We start from the raw sequence: 25,243 nt of genomic DNA on the forward strand, positions 1-25,243 counted from the left end.
GTGATAAAATGAACAATGCAATATTTGTATGAAAAGCTTAATTAACTAAGAAGTGGCTTTGAAGTTTCAATGTTAGATGATAAAAAGAGCTATTTAAAGTGTTATTCACAAGGTATATATAACCCGAGCAGTGATGTGCAGAGTTTAGGGAGCTCAAGATAATGCCCTTTTACCCAAAAATGTCATACAAATTGTAAACAACTACTATAAGTTACACCTGATTTGATTCTACTCCTTACTTGCTGCTAATTACTAGAATAAAAGAGCATTAACATGAAATACACAAAAAATTATACGACTTTATAGTAAAAACTACAACAACTGATATGTTACTGTTTTCATTAGTACTAACTGACTGTTTAGTTGTATATCAGAAAATATTTTTATAACTCTAGTTGAGTAAAATATTCCTATATTTCTTATGGATTTTTACCCTATTTGTACCACAGACAATCTACAGTTCCCACAGTCCCCCTTCCCTCCCGAAAAAAGGAACCTGGAAAGGTCAGACACAACTCTGTCGGTGTTTAGATCTTTGTGTGGACCTGGGAGGGTCAGATGCAATCTTGACCTTTTCTTCCAAGGACAACCCATCATGACCAAGTGGTTAAGGCACTCAACTTGTAATCCGAAGGTCGCGGGTTCGAATCCCCGCCACACCAAAACATGCTTGTCCTCTCAATCCCACTATTTGTTGGTAAAAGAGACGGCTAGCGCAGATAGCCTTCATCTAGCTTTGCGTAAAATTCAAAACAAAACAAACCTCCATGGGCGTGTGCTAATTGTTTGATTGTTTTGTATTTCGCGCAAAGTTACATGAAGTCTATCTGCGCTTATCTTCGTAATTTAACAGTATGAGACTAGAGGAAAGGCAGCTAGTCATTCACTAACTCTTCGGATACTCTTGTACCAACGACTAATGGGATTGACCATCATATTATAAAGCCTTCATGACTGAAAGGGCGAGCATGTTTAGTGTGACTAGGATTCGAATCCGCTACCCTAAAGTTGCAAGTTCAGTGTCTTAACCAGTTGGCTACTGCTGATGGTAAAGCGAGTCATTTCAAACGTTCACCAGGAAGTATATCTGAGAAATATATCCCAAGTTTCGTTGTAAAACGATGAAAGGAAATGACTGTTGTTTTTTTACCTCAACAAGCTAGCACGAAACTATACATTTTAGGCCCTAAATCTTTATTTGGAGTTATGCCCTACTGGAAAAGAACAGCACTAGCTAGTAATTAGCAAATATTGTGTTTTGAGACATGGTCTTGCTGATTATCCTACCTCATCTCAACTACTGTTGGTTCTCAGCTGATTGCCCCAGTACCTCTCAGTTACCAAGTTTTATCTTGGGCCTCTAGTGAGTCAAGGTAAGTTAGAAAACTTATTACACTGAAAAAACAACAACTGGAGTTTGATAGTTGTAGTTAAAAAAAACAGATAGCTCATTGTGTAGCTTTGTGTTTAATAACAAACAGTTTCAGCTCGAAGTGCCATCTTTAAAAAATTTAGAGGGGTCATTTCCTATGATTATGTTCTAAGTTTATTTTTATTTTTCAAGTTATTGTTTTCCTTGAGTCAATCATGATTATCCGTACCAGTGCTATAACTCACATCGGGGTTCTTAGAAATACGCTTCCCCCTGCTTATTTCTGTCTATTTTACACTAGTGATTTATTAGTGCTCTAAGTGTTATTGCGTTCCATCGGTACGAGTATGTTAGAAAAATCTGATGAACAGAGCCCCTAAATATTTGTTGCGTGTGTTAGAAGCTATCGTGACAATCGTTTTAAGAAAATAAATATTATCTGAGTGTGTCTCTCACAACGTACTACTTTCTTTCTTGTATTTAGTCTAGATTATGGAAAGCCATTTTTAAAAAACTTAGTAATTTCAAATTTAGTTTAATTTTAACTTTTTACCGGATGTGTGGCGCAGATAGCTGCTTTGTGCCATAAAACATCAAACCAACCAATCAACCACTTTATTTATCTGCAGAACTAATTAGTTTGCTTTTCTGTTTTGTTTTTAATAACAGGGAAAATAATTAGATTGAACTTCTAGTGGAAAATTTTTGAACTAAAATGTTTATTTTTATGATACTTATTTGTGCATGGACTTATGACAAAAGAAAATATAATTTCTAAACAAGATATATTCATCAGATTCCAATCGTTACGCGCAATTACTGTTTTGTATAAAATTAGAATTCTCGAACAATATAGCACAATGCTAAATTGGTTTGACTAACCAAAGCATCTTATGACACTGTGTAATATAATTTTTTTAGCTTTTATGTAGAAAATGCGCACAAACTGTTTACACAACCCACTGTATTTCGGCCCTGCTAGAGTGTTCTCTTTCCTCTAGTCTATCACTGTTAAATTATGGATCACTATTCCTCGAGTAACTTTGCACGAAATTACAAAAAAAACTACTTTATTTTGTTTAAAGAATTAGAAAGGTTTATTTCGTCTCTAGGTTTTAAACTAGTGGACAGCGTTATATTAGTGATTAATAGGTATAATTTTGTTGTTGTTTTGAATTAAGCACAAAGCTACACAATGGGCTATCTGTGCTCTGCCCACCACGGGTATCGAAACCCGGTTTTTACCGTTGTAGGTCCGCAGACATACCGCTGAGCCACTGGGGGGCTGAAAGGTATAAAACAAAGTACAAATAATTAAATGAAATTTTCAAATGAATTGACAAAAAAATGTTGGGCTTTTTTCCGGCCTAGGCAGAACAACAGCGAATAACTACAATTCGGGGTATGTATCACACAAATTTTGATATCATAAGACTTGAATGTATGTATTTAGCTTTTCTGTTGTGATGTAGAATTTTCAGGTGAAAAAGCACGAGATAGACGGATGTACATATAACTACAGATTTGTTCGGGAAATAAAAAAAGTAATTCTGATCACATAACTTAGCTGAGTATTCCTAGTATATGTAAAATAGACTGAACAAAGTTTGTAAAAATGAAAACAGCTTTTATTATTGCACAAACAAAACTAAAAAACAGTACACATATTTGTGCACGTAAAAAGACAGCCATTTCTACTACTAGGCTTTGCTTAGTTCTATAGCTTTTTCTGCTGATCTACTACTAGAACTGGCTAAAAAAAGTACGTCTGTGTTCAACAGGCAAACTCGTTTTCTTTATTCAGTTGACAGTGTAACCTCGTGACCTTTGTTGCCGACTAGCAGCATTGAGCGGTTGTTACGTTTAGTCAACATCATAATTGACCGGTAAAATATATTACAATGCCAGTCTTTTTAACCCAGATTATATATTACTGCAATATCATTTTGGCCAATATCATATGTAACATCAACTATTATAAAGAAAACAGAAATAGAGGAACAAGAACAAGGTAAAAATAGTATTAGCGAGTTTCTAGACATACATATATTGCAATCGTCACTAATAATTTCCAGGATACTCATCAAAGTTAACCTTACTTTAATTAATTATTAATATTGAAATCAAATCTTTTGTTTCCTTCTCTAATTGTTTTCTTGTCTTACGTTTATTCATTAACATTCTTTATGTGAAGTTACTTTAATTTTTTAAAATATTCATGAACAACACATGGGTGTTATATTCATGTACGTTATTTACACATGCTGCTATTACACTTTAAGTACTCCAGCAGTTTATACACACACCTCGCCTCCAGCCAGTTGCCCTAAATAGCGATGGTGGTGTCATCTACAGGCTATCAAGTTTGACTAATTTTTATTTTTTAGGATTCACGAAATAAACTATAGTAATTAATTCATATGAACCAAGGCTTTTAAACTAAAAGTCTAGTTACCAAGGTTATATCCATGGTCTTAATATTGTACTCCAGCATACATTCAGATAAATTTGGACTTCTTGATTGTAGATTCAGCATTTTTTTTATAAAGATTGGTAAAAAAAACTTACTAGTAAGCATCAGGTTATATACTTACTCTACAAAGTTCTAATTATTCAGCTAGACTGATGAAGTAATTTACTCGAAACGCCAAACTTTTTGTATCAGAAAATTTGATCTATGGCTTGGAAAGCAATAGATCACAATGCTCTTTCTTTCACACGATCGTCCTGACTACTGACAATGAAGTGATAACTCTACAATGTAGTACATAGTTAGTATCATGATATCAACTGACAGTTAGGAATACATGGCATGCCACTTCCTTTAAATCCATGTTAACAGAGATTATCAACTTTTCTAACAGCCAATAATTGATTAGCAGCCATAAAATGTAATCCCTACATCATGACAAAACTTACTAGCCAATAACTCGGAAAGCAAGGGATGGTTGTTCTTTTCAACCATTTGATATATGAACCAATGATGTCTTAGCTTTAATGATGAAACAGCAACCTTTTGCTACAGCGCATATTTCCTGTTACTACTCAGGGCTCAGAAACCAAAGGGTTACTACATCCTTTTTGTCATAAGCCTTCCAACTATCTGACCATCCTAGCTTATAATAATTAAACAGAAATCACAACATCACAGTGGGTATTACGTGATAGTTAAAAAAGCAAGAAATGACACTTATTTTCAATCACGACCAGCCCTATCCATATTAATGGAGAGAGTGATGTCGTCATTTCCTCTACTAGTCATAGCTGGTCGTCGCTTCCATTTTCAGAGGCTCCTTATCCGTTTTATTAAAGATTACAAGATGAGTATTTGCAGATTTTTCCATATTGTTAGCCAGGTTAAGATGATTCAAAACAGTGTTCTCGTTCCCCTTTGACTCATCATTTTCCTCTCCAAACTCCTGGTCAAGCCAGTGCGCCAAGAACTCATCTGTGATGTATGGATACGATTTACGCAGGCCTTCGAACTTTTTACTGTCTTAACATTTTTACATTTTCTACAATAATTCATGTATGCTGAATCTGAAAATGATATCCATTTTTCTCAACTGCGTACAAGTTGTTTTTTTCACAAAATGTCACACGTACTTTTCATCAATGAACCGTTTTCAATGAAATCGGGTCACATTTTGCTGTGATTAAAATTTTGACATCCACCGGCTACAGCTTTCTCTATACCAATTGCAACGTGAAAGTCTTATTGATTGTTCTAGAACAAAACGTAACAAACATAATAATAAAAAAGGTTCATTGTAGTAAATTAAATATTAATTTGATCTGAGTAACAGAATTTTTCAAAAATCCTTAGGTGATAAGAAACAACGAATATTATTTTCAAATCTGTATAACTGAACTATAAAATATCTGTTATTAAAACCAAAACAACTGTCATGAAGTTTAATCTCGCAGACCTGTGTTACTGACGTGTTCTACATGCTTCAGCATGTCCTACATCTGCTGCAGATCAGGTACTGCAAAATCAGCCAGATCTAAGCTGATTTCATGTAGTTGGTAAATATCAACTGTAGTTATCAGCCATAACATTGGAACATGTCTTTCAATATCTGATCATAGAACTTCTTTTGTTGTTGTGCTGCCTTTCCCTGTTATTGTTGGTTGAATTCGTGAGTCTACCGTCATTATTATTAGCTCACTCCACATGTTCTTGGAGATAATCGAGGACATCTAAGAGCGATTTTAGTCATTCTGGAGCCCAGAGCAGAATTCAGAATGGTCCCAACAATGAAAAGATAACTTAGAAGTAGATTAAAAGATATAGTATCGGAAGCCCTTCTACGTCTGGGCCCTGGGTATTTGCCCAGTTTCCCAATAGGTGAGACCGTCTATGCGTACATCACATCCATAGAGAGCAACACTTTCTCTCCAGACAAGAGCAGGTTCAGTACACATCCTGTTGATCATAATTCCATTGCTATATAGGTCATTATTACATGTAGTAAGTAATTATCCGACTCATTCTTTTGGGATTAGCAAACTTCACAAGTATTTTGTATTAACCATTCTGCCACACCATCAGACTGGTGTGATAAGGTGACGTATGAGTATTCAACAACACCTAATACTTTACACAAGTCAACAAACATTTGACTGTTAAAATTGGGTCCCTGGTTTTGTGTGGATTTCTTCCAGTGCTCTGAATCGTGCTATTCAATCCTTGACTAACACGTCTGCAATGATCTGTACTAGTATATCAAGCTTGAAAGCGTAAGCTTTAGCTCACTTCATGATGTAGTTGATGATGACCTCTCGCAATCTATGGGAGTAGACCAGTATTATCCAGGGATATCCTTTGCAGAGAAGAGCCAACAACTACATTGACTTGTATCGTTTCTCTGTGCTACATACACAGTACAGTGTTCACTTCAGTGATGAATAACTCGTCTTGCTCGTGACCAGGAGAACTCCCATCGAATTTTAGCACAACTGTGGGTTACTTCTTGGTGTCCTCCAGTCGTTTGCATAAAGTCTGGAGTATTTCTCCCTGCAGAGCTCTAAAGACCACTATCTGTAGCATTGTCAGACCACCACACACCATGAGATAGTAATAACAATATAGTGCACTTTCTTGCATTCTATATGCTCATACAGCTGCCACAATATTACAACGCTCTATACTATATTACTTTACTAGGGCTGGTTTAGCTTGACCTTATTAAATAGTAAAGAGTGTCCATACTAGGTCAGAATCTTTTGGTTGCTTGAATTATGACAAAGTCAAATTCTTGCAGTGTTGCTATCTAATGTGTCGTCATATCTTCCAGAGTTTTAATGTCTACTAATCACTTCAGTGAAGCATGACCCACACAGCCAATGCATCTTCTACCATTCAAGTAGTGGTAATAGTGCTGTCATGAAGACAATTACAGCAATTATCTTTTTCTTTGCCATGCTCTATCTGTGTTCAGGAGCGTATACGATGGATACAATTGCACATTTGACTTTATCCAGCACTGCAATAAGACTGCTCCTACTGTGTTGTCGCCAGCACCAGTATCTAGTGAAAACTTACAGTTTTGATGGTGATAGACTAAAACAAGTTTTATGGGTGAGATTCTTGCTCATATTCTTTGCTTCATCCAAAGTGTGCTTTCAATTCCGTGAGAACCGACACTGGTGCTGCTGTCTTCCAAAACGTTAGCCAGAAATTGAAGTAAAGCCAAAAAAAAATATGTATTTATTACTTTACTATACGTCAATGTCATTGCAGTTATCTTAGCTGGGTCTATTATGACGCCATCTCACCTCACAATGTGACGTGAAAACTTTACTTTTGTTTGCTCATGGTTGTAGTTTCAAGTCTGCCTTTTTATGTGCTAGAATACCATCTTTATGTTCTTAGACATGATTTTTTGTGTCTATTTGGTGCTGAGCCACAGTTGTTTAACCTAATCAGCTATCTGGTCACAAGTACACACTGGCAGACTCACTCAACACATCACTGAGTTTCTTTCACTACATTTGGTTTAAACTGTCAGCATGATCGTCAATCAACACCCTCTGGTGTGGTGGTAGCTTTGTATATTTTCATGGTCATAGCGTGAATGAAGCAACCCTGGCATTACTACTAGTACGAGTTACTTCCAATTCATTTACCATATTTATGAATATTCCAGCAACTAGTTCAGCTGTTCCACAGGCAAAACTAACTGATAAACTTTATAGTACCTCCATCCCAAGAGTGCTGGTTCCAGATCCAAGATTAGAAATGATCACATTTATTCTATTTGTGAAACCCCTTGAGTGAATGGAAATTCACTTCTCTTCTAATGCCCTATTTATTGCCATTGATCATAGTGGTGGTCTCAGTTGGAGTGGTTCCAAACTCTTTCAAACTCTTTGGTACAAGATGTCTGCTGTGGTCCCATAAGCCTGTGACCATGCACTACTTGAGCTCTATTAGTTTTCCAGAGCATTTTGCATCCACCTCTTGTTACTGATCAGATGGCTAGTATAAATTCCTCTTGCCTATTTTATTTTTTACCACAGTATTGCCATTATGGGTTGAGAGGCAGCTCCTGAGACGTTGTTTAGTGTTGATAGCTCTGCCCCTTTTTCTATGATGTGAAATATTGATAAGTTCGTCACCAATGTCCACAAGTCTAAATGTGAAGCAGACTCTTCTTTTCTCATCCTGAATGATATCTAAGCAGAAACATTGTTAGTGGATGTGGTACATATCTTGTAGGTTGACCTTGCAGTTGCATGTACCCACGTTGTGGTACACATCTCATGGATAGATCTTGCAGTGGTATATATTTTGGACAGGTCTTACTGTGACATGTTTCTTGTGGGAAGGCGTGTATAATCCTGCCCAATCACTGGAGACCATTATAATTACATAACATTAATATCCTGTGGAGATGGTTTGCTGTTAATTCTTTGGTTTAGGTTTAGTCCACTGCAATGGAAGTACCTGAGTTTACCATCCACTACTAGAGAGTTCCATTACATCTGCCATTGTAGGCTTCTTTTTCCTGGTGGCTGGTTTGAAGTGACTACTTTGAAATATGTCACGATAGACACAGCTTATATGAACGTGAAGATGTCCGACACACTTAGGTCAAATAAACTGAATGGGAAGTCCCTCTGCTGAGGCCATTGTTGTTTATGCTTTCCCATGCAATAAGCATAACTTGTCTAGGTAAGCAACCACACTTCCCTTTCACCAACACCAACGCTTCAGGGTAGCTTTTGTTCAGGTAGTCTGGGTTCACCAGACATGAGAAAACCTGAGTCAGCAGTGGCATTCGGGTCGATAGCATAGCATTTTGCAGGATCTTATGCTGCAATGATAACAATCATTGGATAGTATGCAATGTAGTAGTATGTTTTCAAGAATCACGTCATAAGTATTGATGGCACAACATCAAAATTTATCCTTCTTATCTTCTTGTAGTACTTTGAGGTAAAATTTTCTGATTTCCTGATAAGTATTAGATATACTGATTCACAAATAACTACAGATTAATTCAAGAAATAAAGAGGATGATTCTGATAACTGAGTCTCTTTGGCGTGTGTAAGATCCTGGATAAAGTTTATAATAATAAAAACACTCTTTAACACTCCACAAACAAAATGAAAATGCAGCGTACATACTTATGCAAATAAAAAGATAGTCGCTTCTACTAGGGTTTGCTTAGTTCCGTAGCTTTCCCTGTCTCAGGATATACTTCTATTGAACTAAACATTTCGATTTTAAAAGTAAGTTTTTACTCTACAACCCTTTAATACAGTGGTTCTCAACCTTTTCTGACTTGCGGCACACTACGACAATCTGAAACTTTTCGCGGCACACCTGGAAAGCCTTAACTATTTTTTTAAGTACACGTTATACGGCAAGCGTTAAAAGCCTTAGAACGAAAATCACGACCAAAGCAAGCGATAATAATGTCATTGTGCATCACGTTTAGATACACATAACACAGAAGAGTTAACTTTAAAAGCCTTAGAACGAAAATCACAGCCAAAGCAAGTGATATTAATATCATCTGCACATTGACAATACTAGCGCTTGCTTTGGCCGTGAGTGTCGTTCTAAGGCTTTTTAACGATTTTGTGGTAGAGCAGAAAAATCAAAACTTTTTATTTTTACACATGTTTTCAATGTGACGCTTGTGCCAGCTTCCCAGAGCAAATCAAATTGAAGCGAGGCTCTAATGTAGACAAACAAGCTCACATTTCATCATCGACTGTAAGAAGCCACTCTCTTTTTCTGGCTTTAATTTCAGTCAATGCTGAAAATCCAATTTCGCAAAACCACGAAGATGCAAATAAAAGCAGAACTTCAACTGCTTTTTAACTGGTTGCAGGATATGAATTTTTAATGGAGATTCAAAACTCATCCAAGCTCTTTTCGGGAAACAATGACTGATAAAATTTGTCGTTTCGTAAATCAATGAGCTGTTCTTCCTTCTCAGTTGTAAGATTTGTTGTCTCGTTGATTCCGAATGGATAGGCCACCCAGTTATATTCGTCGACAGCAAGTGACGGGAAGTAATGTTTTAGTGCGGATTGTAGGTCGCTTAATATGTTCAAAATATGAGGGACAATTTTCTTCTCTGACGGACATTCGTTAACAGAAGGAAAACAATCAAAGACTCCTTTCGAGATCTTATTCTTCCACAGCGTCACCTTTTCATCGAAGGCCTTCAGTTTGGACGTTGCAGTAATAATGTTTTCAGATGGTCCTTGGAGACTTAAGTTTAGATAATTTAATATGTTAAACAAGTCAGAGAGAAATTGAACCTTCAGCCACCAAATATCATCATGAAAAGAATATTCAAAACCTGCTTCTTTAACCTCCAAGAAAGAAATTACTTCAGTTTTTAGTTGGACAAGACGCTTTAACACCTTTCCTTTCGAAAGCCATCGAACTTCAGTGTGATACAGTAGCTTTTAGTAGTCTGAATTCATCGCCTCACAGTCACAGAGAAGAGAAAAAAAGTCGAGATTAAAGTGGCCGAGACTTGATAAAATTCACCACTTGAATAACATAATTCATAATAGACTGCAAATCTTTCGGCAAAGATTTGGAGGCGAGCGCCTCTGTGAATCATGCAGTGAACAATCCTAATGTTTGGATTTTGTTGGTGCACCAGAATGATGAATCCCTTCTTTTTTTCTTGAATTGAAGGACAGCCATCGGTGCAAACACTGACACAGTTATTCCAGTGTAATTTGAAAAGCAAAATGTCTTCATTCACCAACTCGAAAATGTCTTGGCCTTTCGCTGTACTTTTTAAATCTTTGCAAAATAAGTATTCGTTTACGATTTGTCCATCTTTTATGAATAAAACAAAAGCCAGAACTTGAGCTTTTCCACTAACGTCAACTTGAAGAGACCATACCAGAGACAATTCATCTTCAGGCACTTCGAAGTGTTCGCAAACTTGATCCTTTAAATCCGACGCAAGTCTACAATTCTGCGCGAAATTGTGTCATTGGACAGTGGAACTTGCTTAACCTTTTTGGCAGCATCCGTTCCAAGCATAGTTTCAACGATGATTGTTAACACTGGTACAATGACTAATTCGGCCTCCGTATGCGCTTTCTTGCGTTTGCCAACAACTGAGCAACCTTATAACTTGCAATCAATCCTTTTTCGGGCAGCTTCATGTAATTCACAAGCTTCCTTGATTGTTCATGTTGTTGAGCCGCGAGATTCTCGAAGTATTCTTTTGATTTATCCTTCACAGCTTAATGTTTTGTTTCCAAGTGTCTCTTCAGTTTGCTAGGAACAAGCGCCTCATTCGATAAAGCTGCATTGCAGAGTAGGTAGAATGGTAATTGAAAATGTTCCGATTCCAAAGCGATAAAACCGTATTCGATGTATTCGTTTTTGTAGTTTCGTTTGATTCCTTGCTTTTGATTCAACACATTCTCCTTTGCAGCACCAGACTTACTTAAATATGTTTCAATGGATAAATGATAAAGCTAATTCATACACGATAAGCACGAAGTTCTCCAGTTGATATAAAATTCTTACCTACAGCGTAGTAGTTGTAGCTTACCGCAGAATGAGAACGTGTTCCAGAAAGCAGTTTGATTGTTTGATGCATAATTTATGACGTAGGAAGTGCTTGTTGCGCTACAATTAAACTAACAGTTGAACCGTTGCAGTCGAGAATAAAATTTAAGTATTAACTTCTCAGTGCTCGAGTTCAATGAAAACCATCAAATGTTTTGGAAGGTTTCAGAGTGTCTCTATAGTAGCTTTTATTAACTGATGTGTTCGACTTGCTTGTAAAATCCCAAGAAAGTTGAATGTGTTTCAAAAACAACGCAGCACACCTGCCAATCTCTCGCGGCACACAGGTTGAGAATCACTGCTCTAAAATAACTAGCTAAAGAAAGCGCGTTATAATTCGACAGGTAAACTCGCTTTCTTTGTCCTGTAAACAGTGTAATCTCGTAACTTTTATTTTCTCAAAGCACTGGACAGTTATTATGTTTAGTCAACGTCATTATCGGCCAGCAAAAGATATTACAGTGTAAATCCTTTTAACATGGATGATGTATATTACTGTAATGTTCTGTCAGTCAGTAGCGATATTGCCTACTATGGAGAACAAAGAAACAAAGCAATTAGAACAAAGAATTTTAATGACTTTCTGGACTACATGTTGTGACCTTTACAGCACATAAACTAACAAAGACGTTTTTTTTAAATTTCTGTATCACTAAAGCAGGTAGAAAATATATAATATACCTACATATCACAATGACATACAACCACCTACGCTTAAAACAACGCTAATTTCTTTTTTACAATATACATATAATTTGAACATGTTTTGCTTTAAATAACAAATTCATTGCCTCCTAGCAGCACAGCGGCATGTCTGTAGACTTACAACGCTAGAAACTGGGCTTTGATACCTGTGGTTGACAGAGCACAGATAACTCATTGTGTAGCTTTGTGCTTAAATTCAAACAGATAGTTATGGTATTTCATAAACTGTAATTTATTAAAACATTTTATACCTTTAAAACTCCAAATAATATTCGAAAAACATAGTACTCGTTTTCTCCTTTAGGGCTACATTAGTTGAGATACACCAGGCTTTTCAGTGTTCAAAGAGAAATTCCACCTTTAGAGCCTTTAAACACCACATAAGATACAATACAAAATCAGGTGGTAACAAGGATGCCAAAAAAAGCATTTCTAATAATGATTACAAATATTTCTTGAATAATTAAACATAGTTTGTGTTGACACAAAAAAGAATATCAAAACGTAGCCAGTAAAGGTAACAAATCTAATAACTTATTTGTTTAAAGTACAGCACAAAACTACTCGATAAACTATCTGTGCTCTACCTACCACAAGTATCAAAACTTATCAAAACTGGGTTTTTAGCGTTGTTAAAAGTCCGTAGACATGCCGTTGTGCGACTGGTGGGCTTCTAATAACTTCCGCGTTGTGATAAACTATGTTTGCTTGCAGGGCCAGATAAGGACTTGGAAAGTAGTGGTTTCTCACAATTTAATTCAATATTATTCATCAATTGCACTTGAACAATACACAGACACAAGTGATGAATATATAATACACAGAATACTACTTCTAATATTTACGATAAACATAAAACAATTTTTTTTTTGTTAAATGACCGAGGAATATATATACATATATATACAAGAGGACAAGTTGTATAAGCACGTTAATAAAAAAAAAAAAGTAGAATAACAGATTTATATGTTGGACTAAAATAGTTGAGGCCAGAGTGACATAACTGAAAACATATATTTTTAATGAGACATTCAGAATTTAATTAATGTTTTATTTTTCTTCTCTCATTAATGGTGCCCTTCTTCAATCCAGGTATTAGGACTTTGAATATTTGCATCTTTAATCTGGTACTTTTGGTTGACATTTACACTTCGTATTGTGAATACAATTCTACAAATAATAAGCCTGTAATTACGCCGCAAATCATTGTAGAAAATAGTTTGACGAATGGGACAACGAGATGAAGGAAAATAATGATTGAAACTAAGCTCTGTGAATTTTGTTTTTTTATTAAAGGCCAAGTCAATTTTCTTCTTCATTTATTGCAAATATTCAAATCAATTTATAGAACACAGTTACCAACCTGGATCAATTTCCTTAGTTTGTTCAATTTTCTACTAAATTAGGCTTACGTTTGTTCATCCTATTGCTATAGCGTTGAGCATATAGTAAATACTACTCGTTAAATAACTATTCAAATATTAATGTCTGAAACGGCAAAAACTTAATTTGTTAGTTAAGCTTTTACAAATCGTAGCGTTCGTTCTCATTGAATGTAGTTAAGAGTATTAATATTTACCGTAATTTCGTATAAATATTATAGTTACGCCTAATTTCGAGTTATTTTGCGAATGAAATATTTAACTTGGATTAATTTGCGTTAAGCAGGTATTAGCAGGCTTGATATTCATTTCTCACATTATAATAAACTCTCCGTCTTTTGTTCTTTATACGTGGGAACGTGGTATGAAATTATATATAATGTTTATGGTTAAGAGTTATATAGATTACAAAAAGATTAATAAATAACACACACATATATGTATATAAATAGTAACGGGTTGCTGACAACTAGTTACATCGATGGTTCGAAATTAAGGATCACGCAGCACCACCTGGACTGCACACTAACAAGAACTGTTGACAGATCTCAGTAGCAGGAGGGGAAGGAACCAGTAATTCTACCGGTGCTAAAAACTCTTCTAGTTATGTTCAGATAAAGATGCTTCAAGACGCAACTCTATTAAAATTTCCCTAAAACTGCTGTGATAAGATGGATTGAATAATCAAAAACTGGAAAAAACTATTACAAAAAAAAATGTTCAGAATTTAAAAAAATAACTGTCTTTAGTAAACGTTTGTTTGTGTGTTATTGACCAGTATGACCCTCGATGGACTCAGCAGATAGACCTATGTGTTTATTTGTTTTGGTTTGTTTTTTTTATTTCGCGCAAAGCTACACGAGGGCTATCTGGGCTAGCCGTCCCTGATTTGTTAGTGTAAGACTAGAGGGAAGGTAGCTAGTCATCACCATCCACAGCCAATTCTTGGGTTATTCTTTTACCAACGAATTGTGGGATTGAACGTAACATTATAACACTCCCAAGGCTGAAAGGGCGAGTATGTTTGGTGCGATGGCGATTCAAACCCACGATCCTAAGATTACGAGTCGAACGCCTTAACCCATCTGGCCATGCCGGGCCAGCTCGATATGGCTTTGCTATAAGAAAACACACACACACGCTAATAACTTTACGGATAACTTGAGCTTTCAGCTACTGGAACTACCCCTAAAATTTAAAACTTTCGGTCACTCTTAAAACTTACATATATAGATCTGTCACCTAAAAATAACTATCCTAAAACTTAAGTCGCTTCTTAACACCACTCAAAAGTATTAAATTATGAAATTTTCTAGTATGAGAGTTAGATTTCAAAAACAACAACAACAAATTATTTAAGTGTAAAATAGTTATCTTAGAAATTAAGTACAATGTTTTTCTACAATAGGTGCCCTCAGAACCTAAGTAGCAATTGTAGATAATAAATACTCTTAAGGTTCTTCCAAAAATTTCAGTTTCAAACGGCTACAGAACGTTTTCATTTATGCTAACAGTTTTACTTTGAGTTCCTAGGCTGGTTTTGACTGTTGGTCATTGATGCATCGGTGATTCTCGAGCTTGTTTATGTGGTAATAACGTCTATTTACTCGCCAGGTCGCTAGCTGTCCTTCATTTGGCAGTGACTGACAAGAGAGAAAGCAGCCAGTTAATACTTACTACGGCCAATTCTATATTATAAGTCTGTATAAGTTATTCATGAATAAATGCGAATTTCTTGTTAATTAGATTAAATAAGTTTGTTTTTTGTTTAAAATTAAACACAATGCTATACAATGGGCTATCTGTGCTCTGCCCATCACAGGTATCGAAACCTGGTTACTAGCGGTCTGAGTCCGCAGACATACAGTTGTGCCATTGGGTGCAATGATTTAAACAATTAGCTTTAATTAGTTTGAAGGGACAGTAAGATATCTCAATGACAAAATGCGTCAAACTGATAAAGAACCTTGTACAACTTAGAGCTATAACCTGCATGTCCAGGTGGTTAGGGCGCTCGGCTCGCAATCTGAGAGTCGCAGGTTCGAATCCCCGTTACACCAAACATGCTTGCCCTTTTAGCTGTGGGGCGTTATAATGTTACGGTAAATCCCACTATTCGTTGGTAAAAGAATATCCAAAGAGTTGGCGGTGGGTGGTGAGGACTAGCTTTCTTCTCTCTAGTCTTACACTGTTAAATTAGGAACAGCTAGAGCAGATGGTTCTCGTGTAGCTTTGTGCGAAATTCAAAAACAAACAAACTTAGAGCTCCTTAATTCATCTTCCATAGATTTTCTTCCACTTGTTCTTTAAAAAAAAAAAGCCTTCACCCTTCAAGCCCATCTCTCTGCTACCTCTGCATCTCTCCAATTTCGGTATGTCTGCAGACTGATATTGCTAGAAACATTAAATTTCACTCTCAAAATCACTGAGTCGATACTGTTAATTTACTGATGCCAATGAGATACTTTACGCAATACCAAGAATCATTACGGGTTATAGAATCTAAAGTTACAAAAGTTGTTATATTTTATTTTATTTCATTTATTTATCAAAAATCAGGTTACTATATTTGATAAACAGGTGGAGTAACTGTTCCATAGACGGAAGTTATGTAAATTTCTGATCAGTTTGACTGTGTGGGTATTTGGGAATTGATGTTGTTAAATACCCAGGAGGGTCAGGTACATTTGACCTCTTCCTCCCTCCCGAACGATTATAGCGCCTGTCTTTAGGGTTTGTTTTTTTTTGTTTTTTTTAAGCTTTGGGCCAGAGTAAAAGTATAACATCATACTCAGGTCCATTTCAGGGCTCAGTCCATGCATGGACGAACAAGAAGTTTTTTTGTTTTTTTTTCATTTAATTTTTTTTTTGTATTTTCATATATATATTTTTTTTGTATTTTTCTCCTTTTTCTCGATTGAGAGAATGCTACTACTACTTGTAGTAACACAAACACTCACACAGAAAAGAAAGTAATAATAATTCAAAAAGAGAAGAAAAAAATAATAATAATAATAAAATAATAATAATACTGATTAAAAAAGAAAATAATAATTATAAAAATAAAAAGAAACAAGGACTAAGTGTCTAGTGCATAGTGGCCAGCTTGTGTTACATTTCTTAAATATATGTTAAAAGGGGAGAGGTATTTAGGGCTATTTACATCATGTACGTGATATCTGTCGAGATCACACATTAAGTCATTTTTATGCCAATTCTTATTGAAATATTTTAGAGAATTATGCAAGAGTCTTTCAGCTATTGTATCTATGTTTGCATACTTGTGCATGAATGTGGTTGAGGTGCTACGTGGTACTTTGTATGCTGAAGTTAGTTTGTTTTGTTTGTTTTTTTGGAATTTCGCACAAAGCTACTCGAGGGCTATCTGTGCTAGCCGTCCCTAATTTTGCAGTGTAAGACTAGAGGGAAGGCAGCTAGTCATCACCACCCACCGCCAACTCTTGGGCTACTCTTTTACCAACGAATAGTGGGATTGACCGTCACATTATACACCCCCACGGCTGGGAGGGCGAGCATGTTTAGCGCGACGGGGGCGCGAACCCGCGACCCTCGGATTACGAGTCGCACGCCTTACGCGCTAGGCCATGCCGGGCCAGATGAAGTTAGTACAGAATTTTGTATACGTTGAAGTTTCTGTACATGTGTGGGTGCTATGTTAATCCAGACAGGTGATGCATATTCTATTGTTGGTCTAATGTACGTTTTGTAGATTTTAAGTATGTTGTCTGGTGATGTTCCTTGGATTTTACCTGAAAGACTTCTTGCATAGTTTGCTCTTTTCCAGATTCGTATCAGTACATTTTAATATGTGGTAGCCACTTTAATTTTGAGTCATAGGTTAGACCTAGAAATTTAGCAGAAGTAGCAGTCAGTAAAAGTGATCCATTCATGTAGAGTTTTGGTGGATCTTTTTTCAGCTTATTCAGTCTGCTGAATACTATGACTTAGGTTTTTGTAATATTAATTTTGATTCTGTATTTCTGGCAGTATTCTTCGATGTTATTTAGGACTGGTTGTAGGTTCGTTGCTGCTATTGACGGAGGGGGGGCACTTTTCCAGACTGCTACATCGTCAGCGAACTGTGATGCATAACCTAAATTTAGGTCCGACAGAGGCATATTACTCACGTACATGATAAATAATATAGGGCTAACAACCCCTCTCTGCGGGACTCCTGCTTCGGGTGAAAAGGACCCTGAGTGGGCCCCATTTACATTTACTTTACACATTCTGTTATCCAGGAAGTTGGACAGCCAGCGAATAGTTTCCTGGGGTAATGCCATTTCAAGCAATCTATGTCGTAAGCCGTTATGCCACACTGTGTCAAATGCTTTCTCAATGTCGAGAAAGCAAGCTACAGTGCATTCTTTTTTGTTGAAGCTGTCAGTAATTGATTCTGTAAGTCGAATCAGGTGGTCTGTAGTTTGGCGGTTTTTTCGAAATCCGTTTTGAATTTCTGGTAATTTTGAATTTTCTTCTAAGTAAACTGACAGACGATTACTAATTATCCTCTCTAATACTTTGCCAATACAACTGGTTAAGCTAATAGGGCGGTAGTTGTTTGGTTTATTCACTGGCTTTCCTTCTTTCTGGAACATTAATATTATTGCTTCCTTCCAAGAAACGGGGATATATCCAGCTGATAGTGAGAGATTAAATAACGCTGTTAGGTGTTCATATAATCTCTGAGTGCCTTGTTTTAGGAGGATAGCTTGAATACCATCTTCTCCAGGGGCTTTGTTTTTTGTGTTGTTAATAGGAGTTACGACTTCTGTTACAGTGATATGTTTTACCAGTTGATGAGTGCTCCAGTCTTTTGTTTTTTCTTGGTGTGTAATAGTGTTGACTGGAAATTTAGGTGTAAAAATGCTTCTGTTTTGATCAATATAGTTTGTGACTGTATTATAAAAGTATCTGTTCATGTCTGGTTCATGATGTGTTTTGAACGTGTTTTCTAGGTGTTTTTAAATATCTCGGCTTTTTCTGTGTTAGTGTATGCTGTTTCTCCATCCAGTTCCAGTGGTGGATATACTGTGTTTGTTGTTCCTGTGTTTGTAAATCTTTTCAAATGTGTCCAGAATTGTTTAGGATCAGTTTTATGATTTAGATCGGAACAGAAGGTGTCCCAGTTTTCTTGTTTCTGTTGTCTGATTAAGTTTCGTATTTTATTCCTTATTGTGTTTATCTGAGTTTTAAGTGTGGGGTTGCGATTTTGAATGTACTGTCTGCGGAGTATACGTCTGTTTTTAATTAAGTGTATTATATCTTTATGTGGTTGCCATGAATGAGTTGTTGTGAAGTGTTTTTGTTTCGGTATCGAACTGTTGGCTGCATGTTTTAGACACTCAGAGATGATATGACAGTATGCATCTATATCTGATGCGTCCGCGGCAATATGTAGTACTTCTGGAGGTAAGGTTTCATTTAATATAGTTTGGAAAACTGGCCAATTAGCTTTTTTGTAGTTCAGTTGGTCTCTCACTATGATTTTATTTAAGTGGGGGGTGAGATTGAAGATACACCAAACTGGAAATTTCTGATCAATGAAAGGTTATCTTAGGACATTAAGAGCTGCTTTCCTTATATGTAATGGTAAAAAAAAAAAAGCCGATATAAACTGCAAAACGCAAGATGAAAAACTGAACATTTGTATGTATCTCCCCCATGGACCTTATCTCCTCATGGACCTAATGAACCTTTATACCAATTTTGGTGAAGATCTATCCACACCTTACGAAGTAGTTACATGGACATAAAACAGACAGTCCTGTTACATTTATACAGATGTACAACTTAATTCTTACAAAAGATCAGAACGGTGGTTCAGTTTCAGGATTTTTCTCTTAAATAATTGACCACAATAAAGAATACTAGCCACTATTGTTCGACCATTTTGAAACCCTAATTCCTGAAACGGGTAATAGTTCGAAAACATGTGAACCTAGATACTTTATATAATGAGACGTTATAAACTATAAGATATAAAACAAGTAACACTGATTTAAGTAGTATCATTAGCAATAGCTCTTCTAGAAAGTTAAATCTACCCTTGGGAGATTTCGAAGGTTAACCGACGTAACACTGAAATCGAGGCTACCGTTTTAATTTTTTTATAGGGTAGGAAGGAAGTTAACAACAGGCATATTTTTGTGTATATTATTATATGAAAGGCAGTTATGCACGCACACAAAAGAAAGAGAATAAATGGGACTGAAGTCTGTGTGCGAAATATGTAAAAAGCAAAAATTGAAATGTACAAGATATTTAAATTCAATTTGTTGCGCAAAGCGCAGTGTATCAGTTACCTATTAATCTAAAAAAATATACCAGTTCAAAGTTTTATTGATGAAGTGTAAAAAACAAGAACTACAGTAACAAAAATAACTCTACTATTGGGTTGAGGAATAATTCGTGAGCGTTTTTTCAAGTTAAACAAATGTATTCATAAATGAAACGCTTTCACAAAATATTTCATGTCATTTGGTAGATAATTTTTTGCTCTAATAGATGGTGTGTTTGATTTTCATATGTCTTTAATTGTTGCTTTCATTTTCAGCTCATTAAATGGAATGTCAAGTGGACAAAATCGAGAATTTTCGACACCATCTGCTTTTCGCATTTAATTTCTTGCAATTTCGTTTAAAACAATGCATACTATATACCTAGGTATTACATGAAATAAAGTATTATAATAAATGTTTTGGGTTAATGTGTTCATGCATTTAAGTATTGTATAGTCTTGCATGTAATGCTTGAATGAAATTATTTAAAAACGCTCACGAATTATTCCTCAACCTAATAGATAAGAGCCGCATATTACTGAAGACCCTAAAAGTGCTAATTATATGCACAAAAAGAGTTTTAACCCCATCTATCGTATGGTTTGAAAAGAATAGTGTAAAAATATATGAGATTTTTATTTGTCGCTGTTGTTGTAAATTAAATACATAGCTACACAATGGGCTACCTGTGCTCTGCCCACTACGGGTATAGAAACGCGGATTCTAGTGTTGTAAATGCACAGACATACTGTTGTGGGGGGCATTTTTATTTTGTTTTTCAACCCATACGTTTATGGGTCTGTATCCATTGTTTTTACCAAATCATACAGAAAAGTTTCTAAGAATTATACAAATATGCAGAGAAAATCAAGACTAGCAACATATACATTTATAAAACTTCACCATTTGTTTTTCTTCACCCTTTCAACCCTTTATCTTTATCTAAATTGAACTTTTATTCCTTCCACCCCTACCCCTTCATCCGCTTGAATTATTTACATATACATTAATCGTGTCTGTTGTATTATATAAAGAAAGTGGCGGCTCCAAGCACGCAGGCAACAAACAACATGGATAGACGGTGTATTAGCAGCCAGATACTTTCTGCATAGGTTAGACTAATGTGTTTAATGGCAATTCACGTATCTGCTGCTATATATTACAACAGCTGTTCCCTACTTCCATATGGTGTGTGTGTATTCCTTCGAGGTAGAGCAGTTTAAGTGCCTGCACCGACGTTAGTGGCTTCTTAGCAACATAACTTCTTAATAACACAACGAATAGAAGGAATTATTAAGTTGCATTATTGTCAGATGATTCCAAACGTCTCACTTTAAGCGTGTTTTAATGTTACGTTATCTTTCTCTTAAACTAGAAGTGGGTGGTGTTGACTTGGTTACTCCTTTTCAGTCTAACACTATTAAATTAGGACAGCTTGCAGACAGCCCTCATGTAGCTTTGCGCGACATTCAAAACAAACACTTTCTCAGTTGTATGATCATTGCCGCTATAATGCAAATTTATTTTCTTAAATCAAGTAACGATCGATAATTAGTAGGCCTACTTATTCACATGCTCTAATGTAAATCGGTACCAAATTCGGGGGGCAGTTTCTGGGAATCCACATCTTCTCCACCCAGGGAAAAACTGTAGAAAGAGATTGGATATTTCAATGATTTTTGTGGGACAATTGAGCGAAATTTGCTAATTATTAGATCGGATCAATGTATACAGGTCATTTGTACAAATGTCACATGACTAGACATGACTACAGCTATGTTTTTGCAGGAAGTATAGTCAGTAAGCAAAGTACTTTTGTAATCATAATAATAAAGTACAAATAAAAGTCTTCTACTAGTGCCTTCTACTTTTCATATTGTTAAACTGTCGATCTTACATTAATTAACTTATTACAATACAGGCAACTATTTCGAATATATTTAACCAACGTATTGGGATTATTAAAACATTGTGTAGGGAAGGGGCTTGTTCTCGTATAAGTTGTACGTATGACTATACAGCCTGGAGATTGGGTAAAAATATGTTATTAACACATGTATAGAGTGACCAATAAAAAGTTAGAAATTCAGAGGAAATATATCTTAATGGCAATTAAAATTGGTAATTTATATTTTCAGCCATTTTGCCAGATGTGGTCGAAGACCTAGAAACCGAGTTACTGCTATCTAATTTTAGATAAACAATCGTCTGACCAAGTGACCTAACAAGTGTGAATCAAGGGGTCCAAAACCTCCCCTATCCCCACCAAAAATCCTAGGTCTCAATTTTCCAAAGTTATTTCGTTAATTTGTTTGTTCGTTATACTGACTCTCTAGACTTTGTTACTGTCTCAATCCACAAAAGTTCTCATGATCCACGGATGGTTTACTCTTACGAAAACCATGTTATAAACGTTCTAATAAAGTTGTAGTTTCTAAAATATAGCTAAGTTTCTTGGTCAAAATATGTGTCAGCTTGTTCACTCAAGCACATTGTTATTCTGATAGTCACATTGGCTTTGCTTCTCTACGGATTACACAGGGTGAAAGAAAAATAGCGCACATTTTGATATATTTATTGTCTATTTTGCAACTAGATGACTGAAACGGACTACCTATAATGAAACTTCCACTTGTCTTGAATAGTACTTCCTAATCAAACAAGAGAGAATCCTCAACAGCTGTTGCACTTGAAATTCTTTTAAGCAGGATTAGACCAAATTAATCTATGAAACTTTATTTTCTTCTTTTTATTAGTTATACTTTCGTGCGCCAGCTTTACTGCGGCTAAACATACCATCACCTACAACATGGGTGATCCTTATACCAAACTTACGTTTTTATATATATGGAATAGATACTTTGTTATACAGCTCTTAACAACTGCAGTTGTCTTTTCATCTGTGGATGGTACTTCTATGTTTAAATTGATAAATTAAATAACTATATAAGTTGACTTCACAACTCATACGATTAATAATTTATTAAATTACGTTAAGATGAACTGTTAAAGCATTGGGCCAGGCATAACCTGTGGTTGAATTGAAATCCTAAAATGCGCTCCACGCTTTGGATTCACGAGTGCACTATAAAAGTAGCCTTACAGTTAGTTTCCTTTCTTGTAGCGTATCTTTTGTTATGCTCAGATAGTCCTTTGTGTGTAGTTACACACAACGACTGAAAGAAACAAACTTAACGTATTATTCAGTTTGAGGTTTGTATGTGTGCTCTGCCCACCACGGGTATTGATACTGAGCGGCTAACTGTACCTATACTAGCCCTGTTGAGGTTATACGAAGTGAAATAAAGCCGTTTAGGAGTAAAAACGTCTGAAACACGTTTAAAAAAAATCCAGGTTTCAGTAGTATAGGTTTTTAACACTTTAGATTGAATGATATATTGGAAAACAATTAAAAACATTACAAAAAATTTAAATAAATTCTTGCTTGTTCTTAAACCTATCTAAAAAAAAGATAAACGCATTCTGAGTAAGTCTAATTTTATTTACATAAACTATTTATTTACGTTTTAACAGAAATGAGTTAGTTAGAGCATGGGCAGTCGTCGCATGGCTCTGTGTGGAAGTATTTCAACAGAGTCACATAATGTTGGTAAAACATGTTTCAGAGTTATAGAAGTATAGCGTAATTTCATTTTAAAAAAGTAAACCATGGTTCGTCTAGAAACATAAAAACTAATCTCTCTTTATAATTGTCATTATATTTTTATATTCTCACTCTGAAATCCACCACAATGTTTTTGCCATTATAATAAACAATCTTGACTTTTGTTAAGACTAATATATTAAGTATAGCTTGTGCCACTTATAACATAAACTAACTAGTTCGTTTATACAAATGTTCAGAGTTAGCAGTTACAACCTACGTAAAATAAAATGTAAAACTCAGTATTTATAGCATGTTTATTTTTCAATGTATTCTTATTCGCTAAGCTTTCGCGAGACTTACTTGTACGATCTGTGTAGCGGTAATACAAGCTAGCAGGTATACTTGTCTCAACAGCTGTGCAAAAGTGAGAAAGAAATTCGTTTACTTTTTCAGCTTGTAATATATACGTTCCACTGTCGTTACAATCATAAATATTTCCACAGCTTATTGTTTGATTTGTATAAAGATAAAAAAAAATTAACGTTCTCTCTTAAGATGTGCCAGATTGTAAATCCGAGGGTTAGTGATTCGCATTTCTAGTTTGGTTTGTTTTGAATTTCGCGCAAAGCTACTCGAGGACTATTTGCACTTGCCGTCCCTAATTTAGCAGTGTAAGACTAGAGGGAAGGCATCTTGTCATCACCACCCACCATCAAATCTTGGGTTACTCTTTTACCAACGAATAGTGGGATTGACCATCACATTATGTCTCCCTTACGGCTAAAAGAACGAGCATGTTTGATGCGACGGGGATCCGAATCCGCGACCCTCAGATTACGAGTGGAGCGCCTTAACCACCGGACAAACTTTCTACACTTTTTCGTTCATTCTTCCAATGAAAACAAGTACTAATACTGCGGTGTAACTAGAAACTTTTTAATTCTTTTTATTTGATTATTATCTTGTTCACAATAACAGAAAACATTCTCACCTTCATGTTGCAGTGAGCTTTGATATAGAATGGTTCTCTCTCTCTCTTTTTTTTTTCTTTAAACTTCTGCTTTCTTTTTGGCAGTGGTTTTAGAACATGTTACCTTCTTCAATACCTGAGGTACATTTTTTTTACTCTCAAAAAGAACACTGAAGACAGTTTTCGTTGAAATGCTTTGTCTCTTATATCACATAACAATCTAGCTATAAGAATATCTTTCCTGATAAGGCAAGGCCACGATTCCCAGTCATAACTTAAATACTTCCGTTGCATTGCACTGTCAAGTTACTGGGAATTTGCTCATCCATGATGCTGTAGCCCCATCTTCTGCTGTTACATGCAACTGCATCAGCAAGTATAAATCGTCATAAAAAGAGCAATTAACTTTTTAAAATATACTAGTCGAAAACCTGTGGCACCAGTGCATTAGATTCGCGTGTGATGAATTTATAACGTTATATGTGCACTCTGAGAATGGAGAAAAATAAAGTGATCTGTGATGGGGAACGGAAGCAAAAGAGGAAAATGTTGACCCTTATTGCAGATCTACATGCACACAGGGTAAACATTTCGTGAAATTGTGGGTTGTTCATCGCGTAATAAAACCTTTTTTCCATTATCATACAAGCAAGAGTTCCAATATAGCATGATACTGCTAAGTTTTGGGCTTAGCAGTTAGCATTTTCATGTTTCCAAAGGCAAACTGTATCAATCAAGCCACTTACTACGTAATATATATTTCTTTAATAATGATAAACCTCGTTACTGAGATATACAAAACTAGATAACGATAGTACAGAATTTAACATGAACTTCT

At 35.7% G+C, this 25,243-nt stretch overlaps 1 protein-coding gene across 2 annotated transcripts in view; it reads right to left on the reverse strand.

The window, feature by feature from the left end:
* The window catches only part of LOC143226133 (uncharacterized), a 52,965-nt gene that overhangs the window by 24,565 nt on the left and 3,157 nt on the right, over positions 1-25,243 (reverse strand). Inside the window, exon 2 of one of the 2 annotated variants that reach the window (XM_076456694.1) lies at positions 21,322-21,475. The exons of the other annotated variant lie outside the window; for it this stretch is intronic. Coding sequence (XP_076312809.1) covers positions 21,393-21,475 — 83 coding nt within the window. The 3' untranslated portion in view covers positions 21,322-21,392. Of the gene's footprint in view, positions 1-21,321; positions 21,476-25,243 lie in introns of those variants that run through there. 2 annotated transcript variants of the gene reach the window in all.

This window comes from Tachypleus tridentatus, chromosome 9 (genome assembly GCF_004210375.1).
Source record: "Tachypleus tridentatus isolate NWPU-2018 chromosome 9, ASM421037v1, whole genome shotgun sequence".
Lineage (NCBI taxonomy): Eukaryota > Metazoa > Arthropoda > Merostomata > Xiphosura > Limulidae > Tachypleus > Tachypleus tridentatus.